Source organism: Coregonus clupeaformis, unplaced genomic scaffold (genome assembly GCF_020615455.1).
Source record: "Coregonus clupeaformis isolate EN_2021a unplaced genomic scaffold, ASM2061545v1 scaf0588, whole genome shotgun sequence".
Taxonomy (NCBI): Eukaryota; Metazoa; Chordata; class Actinopteri; order Salmoniformes; family Salmonidae; genus Coregonus; species Coregonus clupeaformis.
This window is the reverse complement of record NW_025534043.1, coordinates 250,626-274,646: the sequence shown is the minus strand read 5'-3', so window position 1 is coordinate 274,646 and position 24,021 is coordinate 250,626. Positions and strand designations below refer to the sequence as shown.

The 24,021-nt window shown below is 51.9% G+C and overlaps 2 protein-coding genes across 2 annotated transcripts; both read left to right on the top strand.

Moving 5' to 3' along the window:
* The first annotated feature begins 7,365 nt into the window (after nucleotides 1-7,365).
* LOC121560695 (histone H2B) lies at nucleotides 7,366-7,804 on the top strand. The gene is given in 4 exon segments (XM_041873611.2): nucleotides 7,366-7,466; nucleotides 7,468-7,522; nucleotides 7,524-7,581; nucleotides 7,584-7,804. Coding segments are annotated over 4 exon segments (369 nt in total). The 5' UTR covers nucleotides 7,366-7,380; the 3' UTR covers nucleotides 7,754-7,804.
* Nucleotides 7,805-18,415: 10,611 nt separating this feature from the next.
* On the top strand, nucleotides 18,416-18,958 carry LOC121560652 (histone H2A). The gene is given in 2 exon segments (XM_041873576.2): nucleotides 18,416-18,615; nucleotides 18,618-18,958. Coding segments are annotated over 2 exon segments (384 nt in total). The 5' UTR covers nucleotides 18,416-18,491; the 3' UTR covers nucleotides 18,878-18,958.
* The last annotated feature ends 5,063 nt before the right edge of the window (nucleotides 18,959-24,021 follow it).

The following is a 24,021-nucleotide window of genomic DNA, read 5'->3' as shown; positions in this document are numbered from 1 at the left end:
AATTTAGTAGAAGAATAAATCCATCAGTAACCAGAACAGCGGCGTCGTGTATTTCCTGGAGGGAGTGATAAATAGTGGCATTTGGACAACATAAAGCCACCACTAGTCGTTAGACGTTGCTCGAAAAGAGGTGGACAGCGCGCGCACACACACACACACACACACACACACACACACACACACACACACACACACACACACACACAAACACACAGTCCAAAATGCGAGCCCTATGTCTGACGGTGCCAAAGTGGGCAATTCTATCACCAGCATTATTTGGCACAACAATCGTGCCATTTGGACAACTATCAAAGGCCCCCTTTTGAAACACACAATCCCCCATCGGTCACAGAGCATAGGCTATAGAGAGGAGGGAGGGGGTGAGGACGACTAGTTACCGGAGTGTAACTCCAGTTCTATGAGTGGAGCGGAGCCCCATAGGGGAGCTATGCTCCTAGTGGTTTACCCTCTGCCCTAGGGCAGAACAGCCTGAAGCAAATTTATGCACACACCTACAGCCAATAGGAGTACAGGTGTCCCTATATAAGGAACCCCGTTCCATCAATCTGCCTCCCGAGATATTATCTTCAGCGAGACTAGAGAGGATCGGTAGGGCCTTAAGTCCTATGGGGCTCCGCTCCACTCATAGAACTGGAGTTACACTCCGGTAACTAGTCGTTCTATATCGTGGAGCTCCGCCCCATAGGGGAGCTATGCTCCTAGTGGTTTAAGGCGGAGCGAAACGCTCCAAAATGTACTCCCTGCCGAGCCTAACACTTCCCATTAAAAAATGAAAAATGTCAAGCCCAGCAATGGCTGCAACCAATTCCCGCCGTACTGTGACTAAAAACCCCTTGGGAGTCACAATATACCGCGTCATTGGTTATAGACCCGCCCCATCTAGCTCAAATGGCAATGCCAATGGCTAGTGGGCAGATCATCAGAATAGACGCCGTGCTAATCTGTACCAACAGATAGCCGTGCCTCAATATTCTGTGATAACACTATCGTCCACTAATGGAATGACATCAGTCATTCTACATTAAGTGTCCAACAGACCGCCTTACTCACTCTATGAATCCATAGATTAGTAGGCAGGAACAAAATATAAAGGTCATACTATCTGAATCAGATAGATGACCTCACATTCTGTCAGTTCAATACATGTCTCTATGTACTGACCCTGAGTCAAGAGACATGCCACAGATAGCCTTTCATCCAAAGCGGACCTGATAGAGACCTGTCTATCGTCCTGCTTCTCTTTCCTCTAGCTCAAGATTCTCCTTCAGCTATGCTGAGTGCAATCGAGCTTGAAAGTTGAAAAGCCTATTCCTGACATAACACGCTTTCCTAACCAAGGCGGACCTGATTGGAACCTGTCCCAGGTCCTGCTCTGTCCTCTCCTTTCTAGCTCAAAATCGCCTTTCAGCTCTGCTGAATGCCGACCGAGCTAAAGAGTTGGAAAAAACGTGCCCTAATATGTTCCTTCTAATACAAGCGGATTTATGAACATGGTCACAATCCTGCTTTCTTTCTCTGTTACTTTCTCAAGATCTCCCCTCAGCCACGCTGAGTACAGATCGAGCCAAAGAGTTAGAAGACATATCCAACAGATAGAAGCGAATAAAAGGAGACGGTGACGACCAAGACGCCGCTCTACAAATATCCACTACCTCTGTACCTCTGAAGAGGGCAGTAGAAGCTGCTACTCCACGAGTGGAATGCGCTTTAATACCCTGAGGCGGTTGTTGCCCCGCCGCCTCGTACGCCGTCTCAATGCCTTCACAAAGCCAATGAGACAAACGCTGTTTAGAAAGTGGTCTACCCAATGCAGCCGCACCGTGACACACAAACAGCTGAGGCGATGACCTAATCGCTGCTGTGCGCTCAACGTAACACGCCAAAGCGCGTACTGGGCACAGACAATGAAGCTTTTTCTCACTCCTCTCCCCATGAGGAGGGGGATAAAAGCCCACAATTCCACGGTCTGTGATCTATATGCACTGTTAACAACCTTCGGCACAAATGCCGGGTTAGGACGTAACACCGCTCTGCTCAAATCGCCATTAATGGCAAGGCAGTCGGGTCTCGTCGACAGTGCACTCAAATCACTGACTCGCTTAAGCGGTAGTCAAGGCGAAGCAACAGCGCCGTCTTGATAGACAGCATTTTGAGGGGTATTTGATTCAATGGCTCGAACGGCGACTTACATAGCGCTTCGAGAACCAAAGCCAAATCCCATCGGGGCAGCGTAGCTCTAGGCATTGGCCTAAGCCGTCGCGTTCCCAATAAGAAACGTTTCACTAATGGGTGACTGAACAGGTTTTTCCCGTTAAACCCTTCATGACCAGCTGAAATTGCCGCTGCAAACACTCGAATGGTGGCGGGCGATTTCTGCTTATCAAACATAAACTGCAGGAATGAGAGCACACTCTCTACCTGACAGCTCATGGGGTCTACGTCCTGTGTGTTACACCACTGTGAGAAAACATTCCATCTGCTTGTGTACATCCTGGAAGTGGAACTGGCCCTAGCGCTCTGTATGGTTCTGATCACTGCATCAGATAACCCACGGCGCCTCAACCTGTCCCGTTCAGGAACCAAGCCTTCAGTGGTTGGCCGATTATGGGCCACTGCCCTATCGCGCCTCCCGCCTGGCTCAACGCGTCTCGTCGATGTGGAATTGTCCAAGGTGGCACAATCAACATCTGACTCATCTCTGCAAACCACGGAGCCCCCGGGCGATCGGGCGCTATCAGTATCACTGTTAGCTCCTCTGATCTCACCCTGGCTAGCAGTGGGAGAATGCAAGACAGCGGAGGGAATGCATACAGGAGAACTTTCGGCCCACGGGCAGTGCGCGAACGCGTCTCTTCCCAATGGCGGCTCGTCCTGTTGTCTCAGGGAGAACCATAGGGGACACTGCGCGTTCACACGTGACGCGAACAGATCCACCTCGGCTCTCCCGAATTGTTTCCAAATTTGGAGAACAATGTCTGGGTGCAGACACCACTCGTCGTCTCGAGGACCCCCTCTTGACATGAGATCTGCCCCTACGTTCAAGTAGCCCGGAATGTGCGCTGCTCTCAACGAGCGAAGGTGCTTGTGAGCCCACAGCCACAATTCCTCTGCCGCCCTGTGGAGGGCAGGAGACCTGACCCCTCCCTGGCGATTTATGTGAGCTACTGTGGTCCGGTTGTCTGACCAAACCAACACATCGCGACCCCGAAGGGTAGACGCGAAGTGGTTCAAAACCAGTCGAACCGTTTCCAACTCCAAGAGGTTTATGTGCCGACCTGATTGAGGCCATGCACCACCTATCGCTTGAGACTGACATGTCCCTCCCCATCCAGTTAGACAGGCATCTGTATACACTGGAATGTAGGATGACACCTTGCCCATCGGGACTCCGTGCGTGAGAACGCACGGGTTCCTCCAATAGTCCAGGTCTGCTCTTAGCGAGAGAGGAACCACCACCAACCGATGACGTTGACGCACTGGGTCTAGTCTTAGTTAGGCGAACCACCGCTGTGTTCTGCGCATGTGCAGAAGCCCCAGCGGTACCACAGAGTGGGCTGCCGACATGAGACCCAAAAGTGACATGATCGATAGGCGCCGTTACTGTGTGATTCGGACGACACTTCCTCAGGGCTAGTACCAATGCTGCCCTTCGAGGGTCGGAAATTCGCGCCCTCATCATTACAGTGTCTAGCTGTAGTCCCAGGTAGACAATCTGATGACTGGGCCAGGGTGCGCTCTTTTCCAATTCACAGCGAACCCCAGACGCGTGAGATGAATCACTGTCTGTGTCGTGTGCGTGAACGCCAGCTCTGCTGACGGGGCGAGAACCAGCAGGTCGTCTAGGGTAGGCTAATATCCTTATCCCTTGACGACGCAGCGGTTCCAATGCCGCCTCCACACATTTGGAAAACGTTCGAGGTGCCAGGGCGTACCCAAACGGCATCCTCGTGAACTCGTACGCCACCCTTGAAAGGCGAACCGCAGAAACTTTCTGTGGCGAAATTGAATCGGCACATGAAAGTACGCGTCCTTTAGGTCTATGCTTGTACAAAAGTCTCCCTTCTGGACACATTCCAGTAGACGTTTTGTCGTCAGCATTCGGAAGGGCCGTTTGGTTATGCTCTCGTTGAGAATGCGTAAATCCAAAATCGGCCTCACTCCCCCGTCTTTTTGGGCACTAGGAAATAGGCGAATAGAGCCCTTTGTTCCTTTGCTCTCGGGGAACTACTGTGACCGCCTCCTTCGCCAAAAGTTCCGTGATCTCTGATATCAGAGCGGCTACTTTGTCCGGCGTTTTCATCACCGTTCCACCACTCCCCGAAACGGGGGTGGGGTCCGATGGAATTGGAGGGCATAACCCTTCTCTAACGTCTGTTCTAGCCAGCGTGAGAGGGTACAGCTTCGTTGCCACTGCCAGCAATGCAGAGAAAGCGGACGTGCACGAAGCTCTTTTACGTCCAGTAGGAAGGACCTGTATTCCTCTATGGCCCTTGCCGCCGCTATTCCCCAGCACTGAGTTGGTGGAATAGCCCAGGGGGCCCCCTCGAAAGGGAGAGGAAACATCAGCTGGTTCGTGAATCGGAGGCCTTGATACGTTAGTTACGCCCGTAACTCCAGTAATCCGGCCCTCCGTGAACGCAGCACGGTTCTGAACTGCGCTGTCTGAGGCATTAACCTGAGACGGCGCGCTCTCCCCGGATAGCGATTGCGTCATCACGTCATTGTCTGACTGAGACTGCCGCTTGCCATGAGACCCATCCATTACAGTACTCATCTGAGTCTGAAAGGTGTAATCTCTGACTGGTACCACACGGTGGTGCCATAACACCTCTTTACTGGTCTCATGCGGCTGCTCAACAACACACTCAGTGAGTGGTGGGCTGCGCTCAGAGCCCTGGGTATTGCTACGTTCATGATAGACCGGAGGCGTCCATACCTTGATTACACTTGTAACTCTGGTATTCCCGCTCTCCGTGAACGTCGCACGGGTCTGAACTGCGCCGGCTGAGGCATTAGCCTGCAGCAAGGCGTTCTTCCCGGCTAAGCGGCTGCGCCTTCATGTCACATTGGGACAGAGACAGCTGCCTGCTATGAGAGACCTTTACTACAGAGCTCCTAGGAGTCTGTAGTAAGAGATCTTTATTAGGTGAGCTAAGGCTGCGCCTTGCTCCCTCTTCCCTTTTCCTCTCCTGAGCGCGCTCAGCAACGCACTCTGGGTGGGTTGAGCTACACTCAGGATGGTGAGGGGGTGCCATAGAACGTGAAGTGTTCTGTACCTTATGGAATACGTGTCTTTCTTTGACAATGTCAGTGAGACTCCGCTCTTTATTCACATAATTACACACAATGCCCTCCACGCCCTGAACAGTGGGGTGGGGGGAACAGTAGGCCCCTCTGCGTCACGCGCCGGGCCGTCCTCTGCTCTCTCCCCCTCGCCTCGTCAGAGATGCCGCCTCTTTTGGGAGACCTTCTGGTGCTGCCAGGCTGGCTTCTGGACGACCTCTCTCGCCGGGCGGAACCGACGCCGTCACCGTCGCTGCTGGAGGGGCCGAGCCCGCTCTCCTGCCGCCTGGGGTGTGCGCCTGTCGCCTGGCCCTTCGCCTCCCAGCGGATTTACTGGGGGCGTTAGAGGTGGACGGGTTGGCTGGGGCTCTGCTGGCCTTCATTGCCAGCGGCAAATGCTTCGCCAGGTGCCTCCTCTCCTCGTCCAGCTTGGCGATGCGCTCTGTGGCGTCCTTCACAGCGAGGCCAAATAGGCCTTCGCTGGAGACGGGGGCGTTGAGCAAGGATGCTCTGTCGGTCTCCTTCATAGCCGTCATCGACAGCCAGAGGTGCCGCTCCGTGACCACCGAGGTGGCCATGGTCCTGCCCGCACATATAGCGACCGCTTGCGTCAGGTGGAGGATGGCTCCGGAAATCCTGGAGGCCTCCTCCACTTCCTCGCTGGTCATCTCAGACCTGCCCGTTGTGAGACGGGACAGGGAGGCCGCGAGGAGGGCGATGTTGTTCGCCGCCGCAACGCTCTGGGCTCCCAGCGTGAAGGATTTCTCAGCCAACTGGGCTGTGAACCTGTCCTTCTGTGCTGGCAGGGTGGCCTTCTTGGAGGCTGCCCAGGGACTCGAACCCGGCACTAGGAACGCCGTCATGGCGCCCTCGAGCCTGGGGATTCCCCTAGCCGCCCACTCATATCCAGCCACTCTGGTGAATGGGGTGTACACTCTGGCCGGCGAACGCGCCGCCAGAGGTGCCCCCCACGAGCCCTCGACATATTTGCCAAGAGAGGGCAAGGCTGGAGCCATTGGCTCAGCCGCCCTTCTCGGCTTGGAGTAGGGGCCGCCCTCCATCAAATCCACCTCCATCGGAGGGGGAGGTGGGGGCAGCGCAATCTCCAGTCGAGTGGCCGCCTTCTCAATGAGTTCGGGGAAAGTCCGAACGCAGAGAGGCAGCCGCGAAGGACAGAGCCTCTGACCTAACAGAGCTCATGTCTTCCTCGCACAGGGAACCTTCAGACCTCACGCTTCCCGATGGAAAGGGGGGTCTTAAAGGCTGGCGCCAGAGCTCTGGCTTGCCCCACTGGGACATCCGGCTCGGCGCTCTCCCGTCATCCTCTGATTCCGCACTGCCCGCTGATGCCTCTGAGCCAGAGGCGAGCACGGACATTGCATCATCAAGAGGGACATCCTCCTTGAAAACGCCCAGCGCTGCTTTCTCTCCTTCATAGGAAGGAGAGCGCAGGAGGCGCAATTAGGGAGGGTCGCCGAGACCATCCTTGGCATGCAGCGGTCCCAAACACACGAAACATAGGTCGTGGGGGGTCCGTGGAGTTGCCATGGAGGTACAGCGGCACAGGGCCCTGAAAAGGGCCTTTGGGGGTGGATAACTTGGCGTGCTCATTTAGAAGACGTTGACGGCTGGCAGTCAGCGACGAAATTCTTCTTGAGTCTTCTAGGCTTCTTCACTCTAGTCCAGTCGCTGAAGATAATGGGAGGCAGATTGATGGAACGGGGTTCCTTATATAGGGACACCTGTACTCCTATTGGCTGTAGGTGTGTGCATAAATTTGCTTCAGGCTGTTCTGCCCTAGGGCAGAGGGTAAACCACTAGGAGCATAGCTCCCCTATGGGGCGGAGCTCCACGATATAGAACCCGCGCGCGCCCTCAATTGTCTTTGTTCGGGAAGCTAGCCTCTGAGCGGAAGGCTCTTTTGAGCACTAGAGCTCCACTGGGCAAATAGCAGGGGCGCCTACGAGCAAGCAGGGGAGTGTCCACTGCCGCTGACTTTGCTTAGCTTCCTCTTCATAACACGGGTAAGCGCCCTTCACGCCCTCATTCGTTTCTGAGAAGCAACGAGACGTCATCATGCCCGAACCAGCAAAGTCAGCGCCCAAGAAGGGCTCCAAGAAAGCCGTCACCAAGACCGCAGGGAAGGGCGGCAAGAAGCAGAAAGTCCAGGAAGGAGAGTTACGCCATCTACGTGTACAAGGTCCTGAAGCAGGTCCACCCCCGACACCGGCATCTCCTCCAAGGCCATGGGAATCATGAACTCGTTCGTGAACGACATCTTGAGCGTATCGCCGGAGAGTCCTCTCGCCTGGCCCACTACAACAAGCGTTCTACCATCACCTCCAGGGAGATCCAGACCGCCGTGCGTCCTGCTACTCCCGGTGAACTTGCCAAACACGCCGTGTCCGAGGGCACCAAGGCCGTAACCAAGTACACCAGCTCCAAGTAAACAGCGCATTTGGACTGCTCTACTAACCCAAAGGCTCTTTTAAGAGCCACCCACTCTGTCAGTAAAAAGAGCAATTCCATCGCCACGCGAATGAATGCGCAGGTAGGCTGCGTTACATTGTAGGACCGCGGTTACATTGTATCAATGTTTAACGGGCGGCGCGCGCCGCTCGGAGAGCGGCTACATTGTATCATTTCCCCCTCCCGTTTCAGCGTAGGGGTTTAGCGCCTTTTTTGTTGTCTTTGCACGCTGAATAGTAAGCCATGTTTGTCGGCCTCCATTCCAGGTGAAGGCAATGTAAAATGGCACCTTTGACAAAGGGTGTAAATAAAAAAAGCAGTCTGTTGGGTTTGATTGGAAAGAAATGCCTTTTGTCGTTTATTGAGCGGATAGTCATTTTGAGTCGACTTCCTGAATCGGTAGGACACGGACGGAGTGAATGGACGCTCCATCATTGGACTATACACTAATGATGTGAATGAGAACGATAATGGCAAGAATAAAAAGGGGGTGAATAATCCCGTCTAGGAAGAATAGGAGTAGGCCTATATATATATATATGAACGTAGCCCTTTTTGCCAACGGGTCATTTCCGGTCCAGGTCGCATCATACATATATGTCCCCCTGTAGCTCAGTTGGTAGAGCACTGCGCTTGCAACGCCAGGGTTGCGGGTTCGTTTCCCAAGGGGGGCCAGTATGAAAATGTAGGCACACACTTAACTGTAAGTGGCTCTGGATAAGAGCGTCTGCTACATGACTCAAAATGTCCATTTAAAGTTTAGTACATTTGAGTCACATAGTGTATTTTCCTTCCTACTACCCTCATGAGGCAACAGGATAAATATAATAATAATATAATATGCCATTTAGCAGACGCTTTTATCCAAAGCGACTTAGTCATGCGTGCATACATTTTTGTGTATGGGTGGTCCCGGGGATCGAACCCACTACCTTGGCGTTACAAGCGCCGTGCTCTACCAGCTAAGGCAGTTGCTTCCACGTAAGAGAGATAGAGAGTGAGTGAGTGACTGAGAGAGAGAGAGAGAGAGAGAGACAGACAGAGAGAGACAGAGAGAGACAGAGTGAGTGAGAGAGAGAGACTCTGAGACTGAGAGAGAGAAACTATACAACATGGAAAATAAAAGAGGCCGCAATCAGCCTTCTGACCCACATGCACCTGCTGGGATTCTTCAATGTGTGTGTGTGTGTATATATATATATACAACCATATATACAACCGTCTGGCATCATCCACTTCCTTTGGACTATAGTAGCACAGTAAAATGCTTTACAAAGGAGGGGGAAAAGAAAGCAGTGATAATATAGGCCGAATAGTTACAAGAATTGTGTTCAGATGAATAATTGACACTATTAGTTGTGTGTCATTAGTTGCCTTGAATGCAGTCCATAAGAAACATTGCATGCCAACTTACTTTGAAAGTCCCATGTTGCAGTGCTGCTGAGAGACTCAAGCAGAGGCCCAAACTTTACAGTGGAGCACGGAGGCCATCTTGTGGTTAAATTTGAGTACTGCACACCATGGTTATTTGCTCTTTAGGCCAGCGTTTCCCAAACGCGGTCCTGGGGTCCCCAAGGGGTGCGCGTTTAGCAAATTGCGCCGATCCGTTGTTTTTTTATCTATAATAGTCAAACTCCACCAAAACATTTGCTACCATCAGGAAGTACAAAGGCAGAATCGGGCGCATGCGTTGCTGTATTCAGCACCGTTGTATGGACAGCGCTTGTGCTGCATCTCCACTCACGACACGGGTAATAGGGGAGGTCCGCGGTGCTGAAATGGACAGGGCCTCTGCCCAGTTGCCAAGGGGTATTTCCCGTTTGGGGGACTTTTGACACGCTATAGGCACAGTTGAGTACACCCCTCATCCAATAGACCCCAGCAACTTCCTTTTGGATCCACGTTTACGGTATAGGGGATGCATTTGGGACATACCTTACGTCTCTGACCTTGTCAATATCAGCATTTCGCTCTACTTACCGTGAAGTGACATCATAATAGTAGTACATTACAGTATACGTTTACGTAAATAGTACCATTTAAAGGGGAGCATGTCAGGGTCAATTACTGACAAATGAGAACACACTAATCCTCAGGGGTCATTTAGGGCAAAACGCACCACTTTGTGAAGGTTTTTGTTTTGATTGAAGAGCAAGAAAAGTATTCATTGGTTCCACTTCTTTCCCTTCTAAATGTGTTTGCCTAAGTACAGGCAATATGCACATATCTAAATGTTATTAAAAAATCAGTATTTTTTTGCCACTCAGAACACAGACATTTACCTTAAGGGGAGTTACCCTCATTTTAGACTTCCCAAGCATACATTTTCATGACAGCGTTCCTAATCTGCAGTAGGCAAAGCAGTTGAAAATCGGTAGGTTAACACCAAACCGTGAGGTGATTATGAATTCAGAGCAGTCGGATTAAGTCATAGTCAAATACATTTGAACAAATGAACAACAATATCACACGGAAAGTGATGTGAGCATTGCATTGTGGGAAAGCAATGACTTTACAAGAACACGTATTGCAACGCCGGAGGCATGTATTTCTAGATTAAACACTGATTCAGTATGATGAACAAGTACATGTATGATTTGGTGTGCTCTACTTGAACACGCGCTTAGAGTTTTGAAACCACTGCCTATATGATGAGCTGTCGTTGTTTGTTTTATTACCACGTACTTATGGAAATTGCACCGGTTGAGAGATGATGGCTCTCTTGTGCCTACGGTGAAGGGTACTTCTGATCCAGCAGGTGGTGCTAAGATCCCTCCTTATATGACTTGAATGACCAGTTAGTTGATGGACTCCTTATAGCTCCTAATGATTTTAAGGCCAGTGTTGGCAAACATGACTTCTGCTCCAGCAGGTGGCCATGAAATCCCCCCCTATATGACTTGACTGACCAGGTAGTTGATGGACTCCTTTTAGCTCTTAATGATCTCAAGCAGAGTGTTGGCCACATGACCTCTGGTCCAGCAGGTGGCGGTGAATATAGTCCCGATAGGAGTTGACTCATTTCTTTGAGGTCCTAAATGAAGCATAGGGCGTCAACAGTGCATCTCGGCCTAACCCTGTTCCGGGCCCATTTCTTCACTCGATGCTTCCGGTGTTCTTCATCTCCTCTTCAATAGTCCTTCTCCACGTCTTCCTTCCCGTCTTGCCCTGTGCGTTCCACTGAAGTGTCTGTGTTTTTATGTCGTTAGGAGTTTTGCTCACTGCGTGTCCCCCTTCCATTTCCACTTTCTGTCCCAGTTGGGTAGCTATCCATTATACTGTAGCCTACTTACTACCAATGTCACTGTAGTCAAAGGTGATGTTCGATTATTATGTATGAGTATTATTATATATTGTTATATTATGATGTTCAAGCCTATAGGGTGTGGTAACAGGCCCTCTGTGATTTGTTGTTGTACTGTACATGTCAAGTATCTGCACTCTAGCCTAATTAGCCTAACCTGCTAGGGAAAAGTCACTTCCGGTCGTAGCTGTATCCCACCTAGTCAAAACCTTGTTAGTCCTTATCCTAAAAAGGCACCCTCTGTTCCTCGATATACTCCACCGAGGGCCGGCAGCCAGTAAGTACAGGTAAGAGACAATTATGGCAACAATAAGTTGTCCTATGAAAGCTAGTCACATCTGAGATGTGAAACTGCACTGAATGATAAAGTGGCAGTCTGTGCTCTTGGGCCCTTATGGCATCAGTGCACCCCCCCTCCAATTTGTCCCTTTTGAAATGAACAGTTGAGATGGGCCCTCTTTCTGTGGCCGTTCTGTGACGACACATCTGAGGCTATCCTGCGGCAATACAAATGATCAACATCATAACAATTATCCCATTATAAGAAGCTTTATTATTGGTTTGCTAAGAAAGGTACCATACAATATTGGCACTTCTATATCGTGGAGCTCCGCCCCATAGGGGAGCTATGCTCCTAGTGGTTTACCCTCTGCCCTAGGGCAGAACAGCCTGAAGCAAAATTATGCACACACCTACAGCCAATAGGAGTACAGGTGTCCCTATAAAAGGAACCCCGTTCCATCAATCTGCCTCCCATTATCTTCAGCGACTGGACTAGAACTGAAGAAGCCATACGAAGACTCTAGAAAGAATTTGCGCCGTTGACTGCCAGCCGTCACACGTCTTTCGCCATGAGCACACCTGGGATTTTCCCACCCCCAAAGGCCCTTTTAAGGGCCCTGTGTCGGTGTTCCACCATGGCTACCTCGGACCCCACGACCTCTGCTTCGTGTGTTTGGGACCGCAGCCGCCGAGGATGGTCTCGACAACCCTCTAATTGCGCCTCCTGCGCCCTCCTTACTATAAAGGAGAGGCAGCAGCGTCGGGCGTTCTTTATGGAGGCGTCCCTCTGGATGATGTAATGTCCTCACTCCTCTCTGCTTCAGAGCGTCAGAGGACAGTGCGGTGTCGGAGGATGACAAGGAAGGCGCCGAGGCGGATATCCCAGTGGGACAATCCAGACCTCTGGCGCCTACCTTCAAAACCCCCTTTCATTCTGAAAGCGCGAGGTTAGAAGGATCCTTGTGCGATGACGACATGGGCTCTGCTAGGTCAGAAGCCCTGTCCTTCGCGGTAGCCTCTCTGCGCTCGGACTTTCCCGGGCTCATTGAGAAGGCTGCCACACGACTCGAGTTGTGCTGCCCCCAGTTCCCCTTCCTATGGAGGTGGACCTGATGGAGGGCGGCCCTTACTCCCAAGCCGAGGAGGGCAGCTGAGCCAATGGCTCCAGCCTTGCCCTCTCTCGGCAAGTATGTCGAGGGTTCGTGGGGGCACCTCTGGCGGCGCGTTCGCCGGCCAGAGCGTATATCCCCTTCACCAGAGTGAGCGGCTATGAGTGGGCGGCTAAAGGGAATCCCCAGGCTCGAGGACGCCATGGCGGCGTTCCTAGTGCCGGGGTCGAGTCCCTGGGCAGCCTCCAAGAAGGCCACTCTGCCAGCACAAAGAGATAGGTTCACAGCCCAGTTGGCTGAGAAATCCTTTACGCTGGGAGCCCAGAGCGTAGCAGCGGCAAACAATATCGCCCTCCTCGCGGCCTCCCTGTCCCGTCTCACAACGGGCAGGTCGGAGAATGACCAGTGAGGAAGTGGAGGAGGCCTCCAGAATCTCTGGAGCCATTCTACACCTGACGCAGGCGGTTGCCATATGTGCGGGAAGGACCCTGGCCACCTCCGTGGTCACAGAACGACACCTCTGGCTTTCGGTGACGGCCATGAAAGAGACCGACAGAGCGTCTCTACTCAACGCCCCGTCTCCAGCGAGGCCTTTTGGCCTCGCAGTGAAGGATGCGACGGAACGAATCGCCAGGCTGGACGAGGAGAGGAGGCACCTGGCCAAGCATTTGCCGCTGGCAATGAGGTCCAGCAAAGCCCCAGCTAAACCGTCCATCTCCAACGCCCCCAACAGAGCTACAGTGAGGCGTCGGGCCAGGCGACAGACGCACACCACAGACAGCAGGAGAGCGAGCTCGGCCCCTCCAGCAGCGATGGTGGCAGCGACGGTCCCGCCAGCTAGAGAGGTTGTCACGAGACCAGCTTGGCAGCACCAGAAGGCCCCCCAGAAGCGCAAGCACCTCTGACGAGGCGAGGGAGAGGACGAGAACGGCCGCGAGTTTCGCAGAAGGGCCTACTGTTCCCCCCACCCCACTGTTCAGGGCGTGGAGGGCTGTGTTGTACATTGTGTGAATAAAGAGATTGTTCTCATTGACATTGTCAAAGAAGGACATTTATTCCATAAGGTTCGGAACACTTCACGTTCTATGTTTCTCCCTCACCATCTTGAGCGCAGCCCAACCCACTTAGAGTGTGTAGCTGAGCGTGCTCAGGAGAGGAGGGGTAAAGGTAGCAAGGCGCAGCCTTAGCTCACCTAGTAAAGATCTCTTACTACAGACTCCTAGGAGCTCTGTAGTAAAGGTCTCACATAGTAGGCAGTTGCCTCTGTCCCAATGTGACATGAAGGCGCAGCCGCTGGCCGGGAGTGACGCCTTACTGCAGGCTAATGCCTCAGTCAGTGCAGATCAGACCCGTGCGACGTTCACGGAGAGCGGGAATACCAGGCTACTAAGGTAGCCAAGGTATGGACGCCTCCGGTATATTCTGAACGTATCAATGCCCATGGCTCTGAGCGCAGCTCACCACACATTGAGTGTGTCGTTGAACAGCCGCATAAGACCAGTAAAGAGGCATTGTGGCACCACCGTGTGGTGTCAGTCAGAGATCACACTTTTCAGATTCAGCTGAGTTCTGTAAAGGATAAGTCTCATGCCAAGCGGCAGTCTCAGTCAGACAATGACATGATGACGCAATCGCTTTCTGGGAAGAGCGCTCTGTCTCAGGCCAGTACCTCAGACAGTGCAGTTCAGACCCGTGCTGCGTTCACGGAGGGCAAGATTACTGGAGTTACGGTCGTAACCAACGTATCAACGCCCCGATTCACCCAGAACGAGCTGATGTTTCCTCTCCCTTTCAAGGGGGCCCGCCTTGGGCTATTCCACCAACCCAGTGCTGGGGAATAGCGGCGGTGAGGCCATAGAGGAATACAGGTCTTTCCTACTAGACGCACCACAGCTTCGTGCGCGCCCGCTTTCTCAGCATTGCTGGCAGTGGCGTCGAAGCTGTACCCTCTCACGCTGGCTAGAACAGACGTTAGAGAAGGGTTATGCCCTCCAATTCCATCGGACCCCACCCCGTTCAGGGAGTAGTGGAGACGGTGATGAAAACGCCAGACAAAGTGGCCGCTCTGAAGTCAGAGATTACGGAACTTTTTGGCGAAGGAGGCGGTCACAGTAGTGCCCGAGAGCAAAGGAACAAGGGGCTGTACTCGCCCTATTTCCTAGTGCCCAAAAAAGGCGGGGGAGTGAGGCCGATTTTGGATTTACGCATTCTCAACGAGAGCATAACCAAACGGCCCTTCCGAATGCTGACGACAAAACGCCTACTGGAATGTGTTCAGAAGGGAGATTTTTGTACAAGCATAGACCTAAAGGACGCGTACTTTCATGTGCCGATACAATCGCGCCACAGAAAGTTTCTGCGGTTCGCCTTTCAAGGGGTGGCGTCACGAGTTCACGAGGATGCCGTTTGGGGTACGCCCTGGCACCTCGAACGTTTTCCAAATGTGTGGAGACGGCATTGGAACCGCTGCGTCGTCAGGGGATAAGGTTATTAGCCTACCTAGACGACCTGTTGATTCTCGCCCGTCAGCAGAGCTGGCGTTCACACACATGACACAGACAGTGATTCATCTCACGCGTCTGGGGTTTGCTGTGAATTGGAAAAAGAGCGCACCCTGGCCCAGTCATCAGATTGTCTACCTGGGACTACAGCTAGACACTGTAATGATGAGGGCACGAATTTCGGACCCTCGAAGGGCAGCATTGTTACTAGCCCTGAGGAAGTGTCGTCCGAATCACACAGTAACGGCGCTATCGATCATGTCACTTTTGGGTCTCATGTCGGCAGCCCACTCTGTGGTCCCGCTAGGGCTTCTGCATATGCGCAAAGCACAAGCGGTGGTTCGCCCAACTAAGACTAGACCCAGTGCGTCAACGTCATCGGTTGGTGGTGGTTCCTCTCTCGCTAAGATCAGACCTGGGCTATTGGCGGAACCCGTGCGTTCTCACGCACGGAGTCCCGATGGGCAAGGTGTCATCCTACATTCCAGTGTTTACAGATGCCTCTCTGACTGGATGGGGGACATGTCAGTCTCAAGCGATAGGAGGTGCATGGCCTCAATCAGGTCGTCACATCAACCTCCTAGAGTTGGAAAGCGGTGCGACTGGTCTTGACCCACTTCGCGTCTACCCTTCGGGGTCGCGATGTGTTGGTCTGGTCAGACAACCGAATCCACAGTGGCTCACATAAACCGCCAGGGAGGGGTCAGGTCTCCTGCCCTTCACCGGGCGGCAGTGAAAGCTGTGGCTGTGGGCTCACAAGCACCTTCGCTCGTTGAGAGCAGCGCACATTCCGGGCTACTTGAACGTAGGGGCAGACCTCATGTCAAGAGGGGGTCCTCGAGACGACGAGTGGTGTCTGCACCCGGACATTGTTCTACAGATTTGGGAACAATTCGGGAGAGCCGAGGTGGACCTGTTCGCGTCACGTGTGAACGCGCAGTGTCCCCTATGGTTCTCTCTGAGAAATCAGGACGATCCGCCATTGGGAAGAGACGCATTCGCGCACTACCCGTGGCCGAGAGTTCTACTGTATGCATTCCCTCCGCTGTCTTGCATTCTCCCACTGTTAGCCAGAGTGAGGTCAGAGGAGCTGTCAGTGATACTGATAGCGCCCGACGCCCGGGGCTCCGTGGTTTGCAGAGATGAGTCAGATGTTGATTGCACCACCCTGGTCAATTCCACATCGACGAGACGCTTGATTCAGGCGGGAGGCTCGACAGGGCAATGGCCCATAATCGGCCAACCACTGAAGGCTTGGCTCCTGAATGGGTCAGGTTAAAGCGCCGTGGGTTGTCTGATGCAGTGATCAGAACGATACAGGGCGCAAGAGCCGGTTCCACTTCTAGAGTGTATACTAGCAGATGGACGTTTTCTCACGATGGTGCGATACACAGGATATGGACCCCATGAGCTGTCAGGTAGAGAGTGTGCTCTCATTCCTACAGTCTATGTTTGATAAGCAGAAATCGCCCTCCACTATTCGAGTGTTTGCAGTGGCAATTTCAGCCGGTCTGAAGGGTTTAACGGGAAAAGTGTGTTCAGTCACCCATTAGTGAAGCGTTTCCTATTGGGAACGCAACGGCTTAGGCCAAGGCCTAGAGCTACGCTGCCCAAGTGGGATTTGGCATTGGTTCTCGAAGCGCTATGTAAGTCACCGTTCGAGCCATTGAATCAAATACCCCTCAAGATGCTGTCTATCAAGACGGCGCTGTTGCTCGCCTTGACTACTGCTAAACGAGTCAGCGATCTGTGTGCACTGTCGACGAGACCCGACTGCCTTGCCATTAATGGCGATCTGAGCAGAGTGGTGTTACGTCCTAACCCGGCTTTTGTGCCGAAGGTTATTAACAGTGCATATAGATCACAGATCGTGGAATTGTGGGCTTTTCATCCCCCTCCCCAGGGGGAGGAGTGAGAAAAGCTTCATTGTTTGTGCCCAGTACGCGCTTTGGCGTGTTACGTTAGGCGCACAGCGGCGTTAGGTCATCGCCTCAGCTGTTTGTGTGTCACGGTGCGGCTGCATTGGGTAGACCACTTTCAAAACAGCGTTTGTCTCATTGGCTTTGTGAAGGCATTGAGACGGCGTACGAGGCAGCGGGGCAACAACCGCCTCAGGGTATTAGAGCACACTCCACTCGTGGAGTGGCAGCTTCTACCGCCCTCTTCAGAGGAACAGAGGTAGAGGATATTTGTAGAGCAGCGTCATGGTCGACACCGTCTCCTTTTATCCGTTTCTATCTGTTGGATATGTCTTCTAACTCTTTGGCTCGGTCTGTACTCAGCGTGGCTGAAGGGAGATCATGAGCAGAATAGAGAAGGAAAGCAGGATTGTGACCACGTTCATAAGTCCGCTTTCATTAGAAGTAACATATTATGGACATGTTTTCTAACTCTTTTGTTCGATCAAATTTCAGCAGAGCTGAAAGGCGTTCTTGAGCTAGAAAAAGAGGACAAAGCAGGACCTTGGACAGGTTCCAATCAGGTCCGCTTTGGTTAGGAAGACTTATGTCAAGGATAAGCCTTTTTTAACTCCAATCTCGATTGCACTCAGCACAGCTGAAGGAGAATCTTGAGGTAGAGGAGGGAGAAGCAGGATGATAGACTGGTCTCTATCAGGTCCGCTTTGGATGAAGAGCATATTCTGTGGCATGTCTCCTGGCTGACAGTGTCAGCATGTAGAAACATGTATTGAGTGGACAGAATGTGAGGTCATCTATCTGAGGTTCAGTTTAGTATGACTGGTATATTTTGTCCCTGCCTACTAATCTCTGGGTTCCATTGAGTGAGTAAGGCGGGCTATTGGACACATAATGTAGAGTGACATTTTATGTCATTCCATTAGTGGATAATAGTGTTATCATAGAATATTGAGGCATGGCTATCTGCTAGTACAGATTAGCACGGCGTCTATTCTATTGATCTGCCCAATAGCCATTGACATTGTCATTGAGCTAGATGGGGCGGGTCTATAACCGATGACGCGGTATATTGTGACGCCCTGATGGGTTTTTTAGTCGCAGTACTGCGGGAATTGGTTGCAGCCATTGCTGGGCTTGACCTTTTTCATTTTTAATGGGAAATGTTAGGCTCGGCAGGGGAGTACATTTTGGAGCGTTTCGCTCCGCCTTAAACCACTAGGAGCAGAGGCTCCCTATGGGGGCGGAGCTCCACGATATAGAACGATTAGTTGCCGGAGTGTAACTCCAGTTCTATGAGTGGAGCGGAGCCCCATAGGACTTACGGCCCTACCGACCCTCTCTAGTGTCGCTGAAGATAATATCTCGGGAGACAGATTGAGGGAACAGGGTTCCTTATATAGGGACACCTGTACTCCTATTGGCTGTAGGTGTGTGCATAATTTTGCTTCAGGCTGTTCTGCCGTCTGTCTGTCCCTCGCTCCAATTGGATAAGGCCACACCGGCCCGGTGGCCAATCGTTGCCTCTTGTGGCGAGGTATAAGTACGGCTCTCGAAGTGGCGAGCGGCTCATTCAGACTTTCTGTGACTTTCTCAAGCTACCAATATGAGCGGAAGAGGCAAAACCGGAGGCAAGGCCAGGGCGAAGGCAAAGACCCGTTCATCCCGTGCCGGGCTCCAGTTCCCCGTGGGCCGTGTGCACAGGCTGCTGCGCAAAAGGCAACTCGCCGAGCGTGTGGCGCTGGCGCACCAGTCTACCTGGCCGCCGTGCTCGAGTACCTGACTGCTGAGATCCTGGAGTTGGCCGGCAACGCTGCCCGTGACAACAAGAAGACTCGTATCATCCCCCGTCACCTGCAGCTGGCCGTCCGTAACGACGAGGAGCTGAACAAACTGCTCGGTGGTGTGACCATCGCTCAGGGTGGTGTGCTGCCCAACATCCAGGCAGTGCTACTCCCAAAGAAGACCGAGAAGGCAGTCAAAGCCAAGTAAATTCGCTACTGCGACTTCAACTTGACTACTCAACCCCCAAAGGCTCTTTTAAGAGCCAACCACCTAGCTCTCCAAAAGCGCAAAGTACCTTTGTATGACTGCCACACATTGAGTGGGTGTATGCACAACTATTTCGATATTCTGTGCCCACATGAGGCCTTGCATGAACAACAACACCTACTAGGCCTCGTTTGCCATAGCAGGCTAGCGTTAGATTACAACGTGCCTATAAGATGTCACTCTTGACTTTGGCGTCAATTATTGCGCGCAAAGGGCCGCGGCGTCCTATTGCGGCGTAAAGGGCGGCGGCGTCCTATTGCGCGTAAAGGGCCGGCGGCGTCCTATTGCGCGTAAAGGGCCGGCGGCGTCCTATTGCGCGTAAAGGGCCGCGGCGTCCTATTGCGCATAAAGGGCCGGCGGCGTCTATTGCGCGTAAAGGGCCGGCGGCGTCCTATTGCGCGTAAAGGGCCGGCGGCGTCCTATTGCGCGTAAAGAGCCGGCGGCGTCCTATTACGCGTAAAGGGCCGGCGGCGTCTATTACGCGTAAAGGGCCCGCGGCGTCCTATTGCGCGTAAAGGGCCGCGGCGTCCTATTGCGCGTAAAGGCCGGCGGCGTCCTATTGCGCGTAAAGGGCCGGCGGCGTCCTAATGCGCGTAAAGGGCGGCGTCTATTGCGCGTAAAGGGGCCGGCGGCGTCCTATTGCGCGTAAAGGGCGGCGGCGTCCTATGTGCGCGTAAAGAGCCGGCGGCGTCCTATTGCGCGTAAAGGGCCGGCGTCCTATTGCGCGTAAAGGCGGCGGCGTCCTATTGCGCATTAAGGGCCGGCGGCGTCCTATTGCGCGCACGCACAGGAGTTTGAATTTTGGAGAGGCCGCGCCTCCCATCCAATGGCCAACGGAGGAGGCCTGCGCGACGGGCCAATCGGGGCTGTGGGGAGATGGTGTCCAATCAGCAGGCCCCACTGCCGGCTATATAAACTTCACTTAGGCATTTCGAGGCTATACTCGACTGTCAGAGAAGCGCCATGGCCAGAACCAAGCAAACAGCTCGCAAATCCACCGGTGGCAAAGCCCCCAGGAAGCAGCTTGCCACTAAGGCTGCTCGCAAGAGTGCCCCGGCCACCGGCGGTGTGAAGAAGCCTCACCGTTACAGGCCCGGCACCGTGGCTCTGAGAGAGATCCGTCGTTACCAGAAGTCCACTGAACTGCTCATCCGCAAGCTGCCCTTCCAGCGCCTGGTGCGAGAAATCGCCCAGGACTTCAAGACCGACCTGCGATTCCAGAGCTCCGCCGTGATGGCCCTGCAGGAGGCTAGCGAGGCTTACCTGGTCGGCCTGTTCGAGGACACCAACCTGTGCGCCATCCACGCCAAGCGGGTGACCATCATGCCCAAGGACATCCAGCTGGCCCGCCGTATTCGCGGAGAGCGCGCATAAATGAGGATGACCAAAACTCCAAAATCCCCCAAAGGCTCTTTTAAGAGCCACCTCCATATTTCCATCAAAAAAGCACAATTGTTCCATGTATACACGCACCTCTACATTACCCACCATGTATGTTGTTCACTAACACGTCTAAAAGCTACGTATTGCACCTTTTCGTTGCCTGAAGTCTAGCTTCAGTGTGTGTGTGTGTCTGTATATATACAACCATATATATAACCGCCTGACATCATCCACTTCCTTTGGACTATAGTAGCACAGTAAAATGTGTTACAAAGGAGGGGGAAAAGAAACGAGTGATAATATAGGCCGAATAGTTACAAGAATTGTGTTCAGATGAATAATTGACACTATTAGTTGCGTGTCATTAGTTGCCTTGAATGCAGTCCAGAAGAAACATTGCATGCCAACTTTGAAAGTCCCATGTTGCAGTGCTGCTGAGAGACTCATGCAGAGGCCCAAACTTTACAGTGGAGCACGGTTGCCATCTTGTGGTTAAATTTGGGTACTGCACACCATGGTTATTTGCTCTTTAGAGAGACAACAACGGGTCATTTCTGGTCCAGGTCGCATCATACATATATAGTCCCCTGTAGCTCAGTTGGTAGAGCACTGCGCTTGCAACGCCAGGGTTGCGGGTTCGTTTCCCACGGGGGGCCAGTATGAAAATGTAGGCACTCACTTAACTATAAGTGGCTCTGGATAAGAGCGTCTGCTACATGACTCAAAATGTCCATGTAAAGTGTAGTACATTTGAGTCACGTAGCGTATTTTCCTTCCTACTACACTCACCAGGCAACAGGATAAAAGGCAGTGGCTTCCACGTGACAAAGTGGGGAGCGAACGGCCCAGCGAGCAGACTTGTCTCCGTTCAGAATAAAGTAATGTGGCCCGCGGAAGGGGGCCACATAAAGTCATGTGGCTCGCTGTCTCTCTCACTCATTCACTCACTCAGTCTCTCTCTCTCTCTCTCTCAGTCTCTCTCTCAGTCACTCTCTCCCTCTCTCTCACTCACTCACTCACTCACACACTCTCTCTCTCTCTCACTCACTCACAGAGAGAGAGAGTGAGTGAGAGAGAGAGAGAGAGACTGAGTGAGTGACAGAGAGACAGAGACTGAGTGGAGTGAGTGAGTGAGTGAGTGAGTGAGTGAGTGAGAGAGAGAGAGACTGAGTGAGTGAGTTTCAGTGAGTGAGTGTGAGAGAGAGAGAGAGACTGAGTGAGTGAGTGATTGATTGAGAGAGAGACAGAGAGAGAGAGAGACACTGCGTGAGTGTGAGAGAGTGTGAGAGAGCGAGAGACAGAGAGAGACAGAGAGAGACAGAGAGAGAGAGACTGAGTGAGTGATTGAGTGAGAGAGATGGGGAGACTGAGTGAGTGAGTGAGACTGAGTGAGTGAGTGAGACTGAGTGAGTGTGAGTGAGTGAGAGAGAGAGAGAGACTGACTGAGTGAGTGAGAGAGAGAGAGTGTGAGTGAGTTAGTGAGAGAGAGAGAGAGAGAGAGAGAGAGAGAGAGAGAGAGAGAGAGAGAGAGAGAGAGAGAGAGAGAGAGAGAGAGAGAGAGACTCCCTCTATCTAGGCCTATATCAACGCACCATAACCCATGGGGCGCCAGCCTCCATAGCGCCAGCCAGACACCAAGAACCACAGACACAAAGACCGTGGCGAGTCAAGCTGCGGAGTCAAGCAGGTCAACAATATATTAGTAGAGACAGCCAACCTACCTACCTACCAGAAGACAACACACAATCTCACTGTGTAGAAATAGTAGGCTACAAATACAACAACAACAACACTCACACTGCCAGTGCACAAAAAGTACTAATACAATAACACACACACACACAGTGCAAGTAAGCATGTCGTAGGACTGTTTATACCATGTGGATCCTGGACATACGACGAATACAACCTGAAACTTGAGGTACAACAATAGTCTCAGCCAGGCCTCACAGGTGCATGTGTTTTAAGGTCCCCAAAAGAGCGCTTCTTTAAAACACCCCTGACCACATCAGGGGACCCCAAACCATTTGATTCCCTTGCCAGACATCTCGGCTCACTACACAACAAGTGCTGCTCGCAATCGGATGCACTTTTAGGCCATTTAGGAGACAAATAGCACAGGTAAACCAGTGCGCACCGCTCCACCCGACAGTCGAACGGTGAGGTTTTGAGCGAGTCGCAACAAAATGCACGGCCCTTCCGCGGGCCACATGACTTTATTCTGAACGGAGACAAGTCTGCTCGCTGGGCCGTTCGCTTTTGGACCGAAAACACGGCTCCGTCGGTGACTTTTGGGCCGATATAGGCGAACAGAAAACACAAGTGAAAGAGCATTTGGCCAGCCCAGAGAAGCCGAGCTGGGTGCCTTGAGTCTACATGGTTCTCATGTCGCGTTTAAGGCCAGCCCCCTGCTCGGTGTGGAGCTTCAATAGGCCCTTTTCACGTGACGTCAGACAACTTCCGTTCTGCCGCGATGCAGGTTATGTTTACATCCGGTGTCGCTTAGGAACGCTTAGCTAGTAGCACATCATTATGGAGTTCACCCAGTCCCTTTCACATCTGCCACCAATACGACTTAACGACGTAGAACGACTTGCTGACAAGTGGTCCCTTACTTCAAGATCGAAGCTTGATAAAGGCTACAAGTTCTTCGTTGAAGGTTACCTGTTTGATTATGAAGGTACGTGTTTATCTTTATTTAGCTTAAATTAGCCCTATGCTAGCGAAGGTTATGAGCTGACGAGTTTCTGTTTTGCAGCCTCTTTTTAATATTACTGCTGTTTGTATCGACCGTAAGATAAGAGTCAGTAATGTATTAATGGCTAATGCTGCGCCCTTTCTCCCAATCACTGTATTGAAACAGTCTCAAGTGTAGTTAACGGTGAGGTGACAGTGAGAGGGCGATGTTACAGGTCCATGAAGAAAAATGAGGAGGCTCATCGGCTTCAGGTTTCTCAGATAAACAGTTCTCTAACATTATGATAAGATAGGTTAAGATAGATAAGTTTTCTTTTTGTTGTGTTTTGCTGCGGTTGCAGATTTAATAAGAATGATTCCACAATGTTCCACTGTGGATCAGTTTGTTTCTCAGTCTGAGCTCTGATTTTGTATCATTAAACTTAATACACAACGAAATTCTTACAAACCGATGTGGGTTGTTGACGGCAATAAAGACTGGGAAAGATTCTGTGATAACTCAAAATGTTCAAATTTTCGATAAGTGTTGGCACTACTTGTCAAAGGTTTCAGAACAGCCAATTTTTCTTAATTAAAAAAGAAATTGGGTTTTGAAAATTGTGTACAGTAGTTTATAATGAAACGCAGAAAAAATGTTTTGTAAGTACAGCACTAATTGTTATGTCTCTATGAACAGGTTACACTAGACTCTGCAGAGGTTCCTGTGGTACTCAATCACATGTCATGTTCCTGCTCTGCTGGGAAAGCACTATGTAATCACATAGTAGCACTTCTTTTTCAAAGTGCTCACTATGTTACCATGGGCTTTAAGACAGTGCCATTGCCTCTGTCATGCACCAGCGCACTGCAGACCTGGCACCGGCCTAGGACACAGGTCAGACATTATTTGTTACACTGATGCAGAACTTTGCAGTTTGTATTGACTTTTGACAATGTATTGTTCATCATTATTATATCACAGGGAATTGTACCAGAGGCCACCAATGATATGGCGGTGTGTAAAC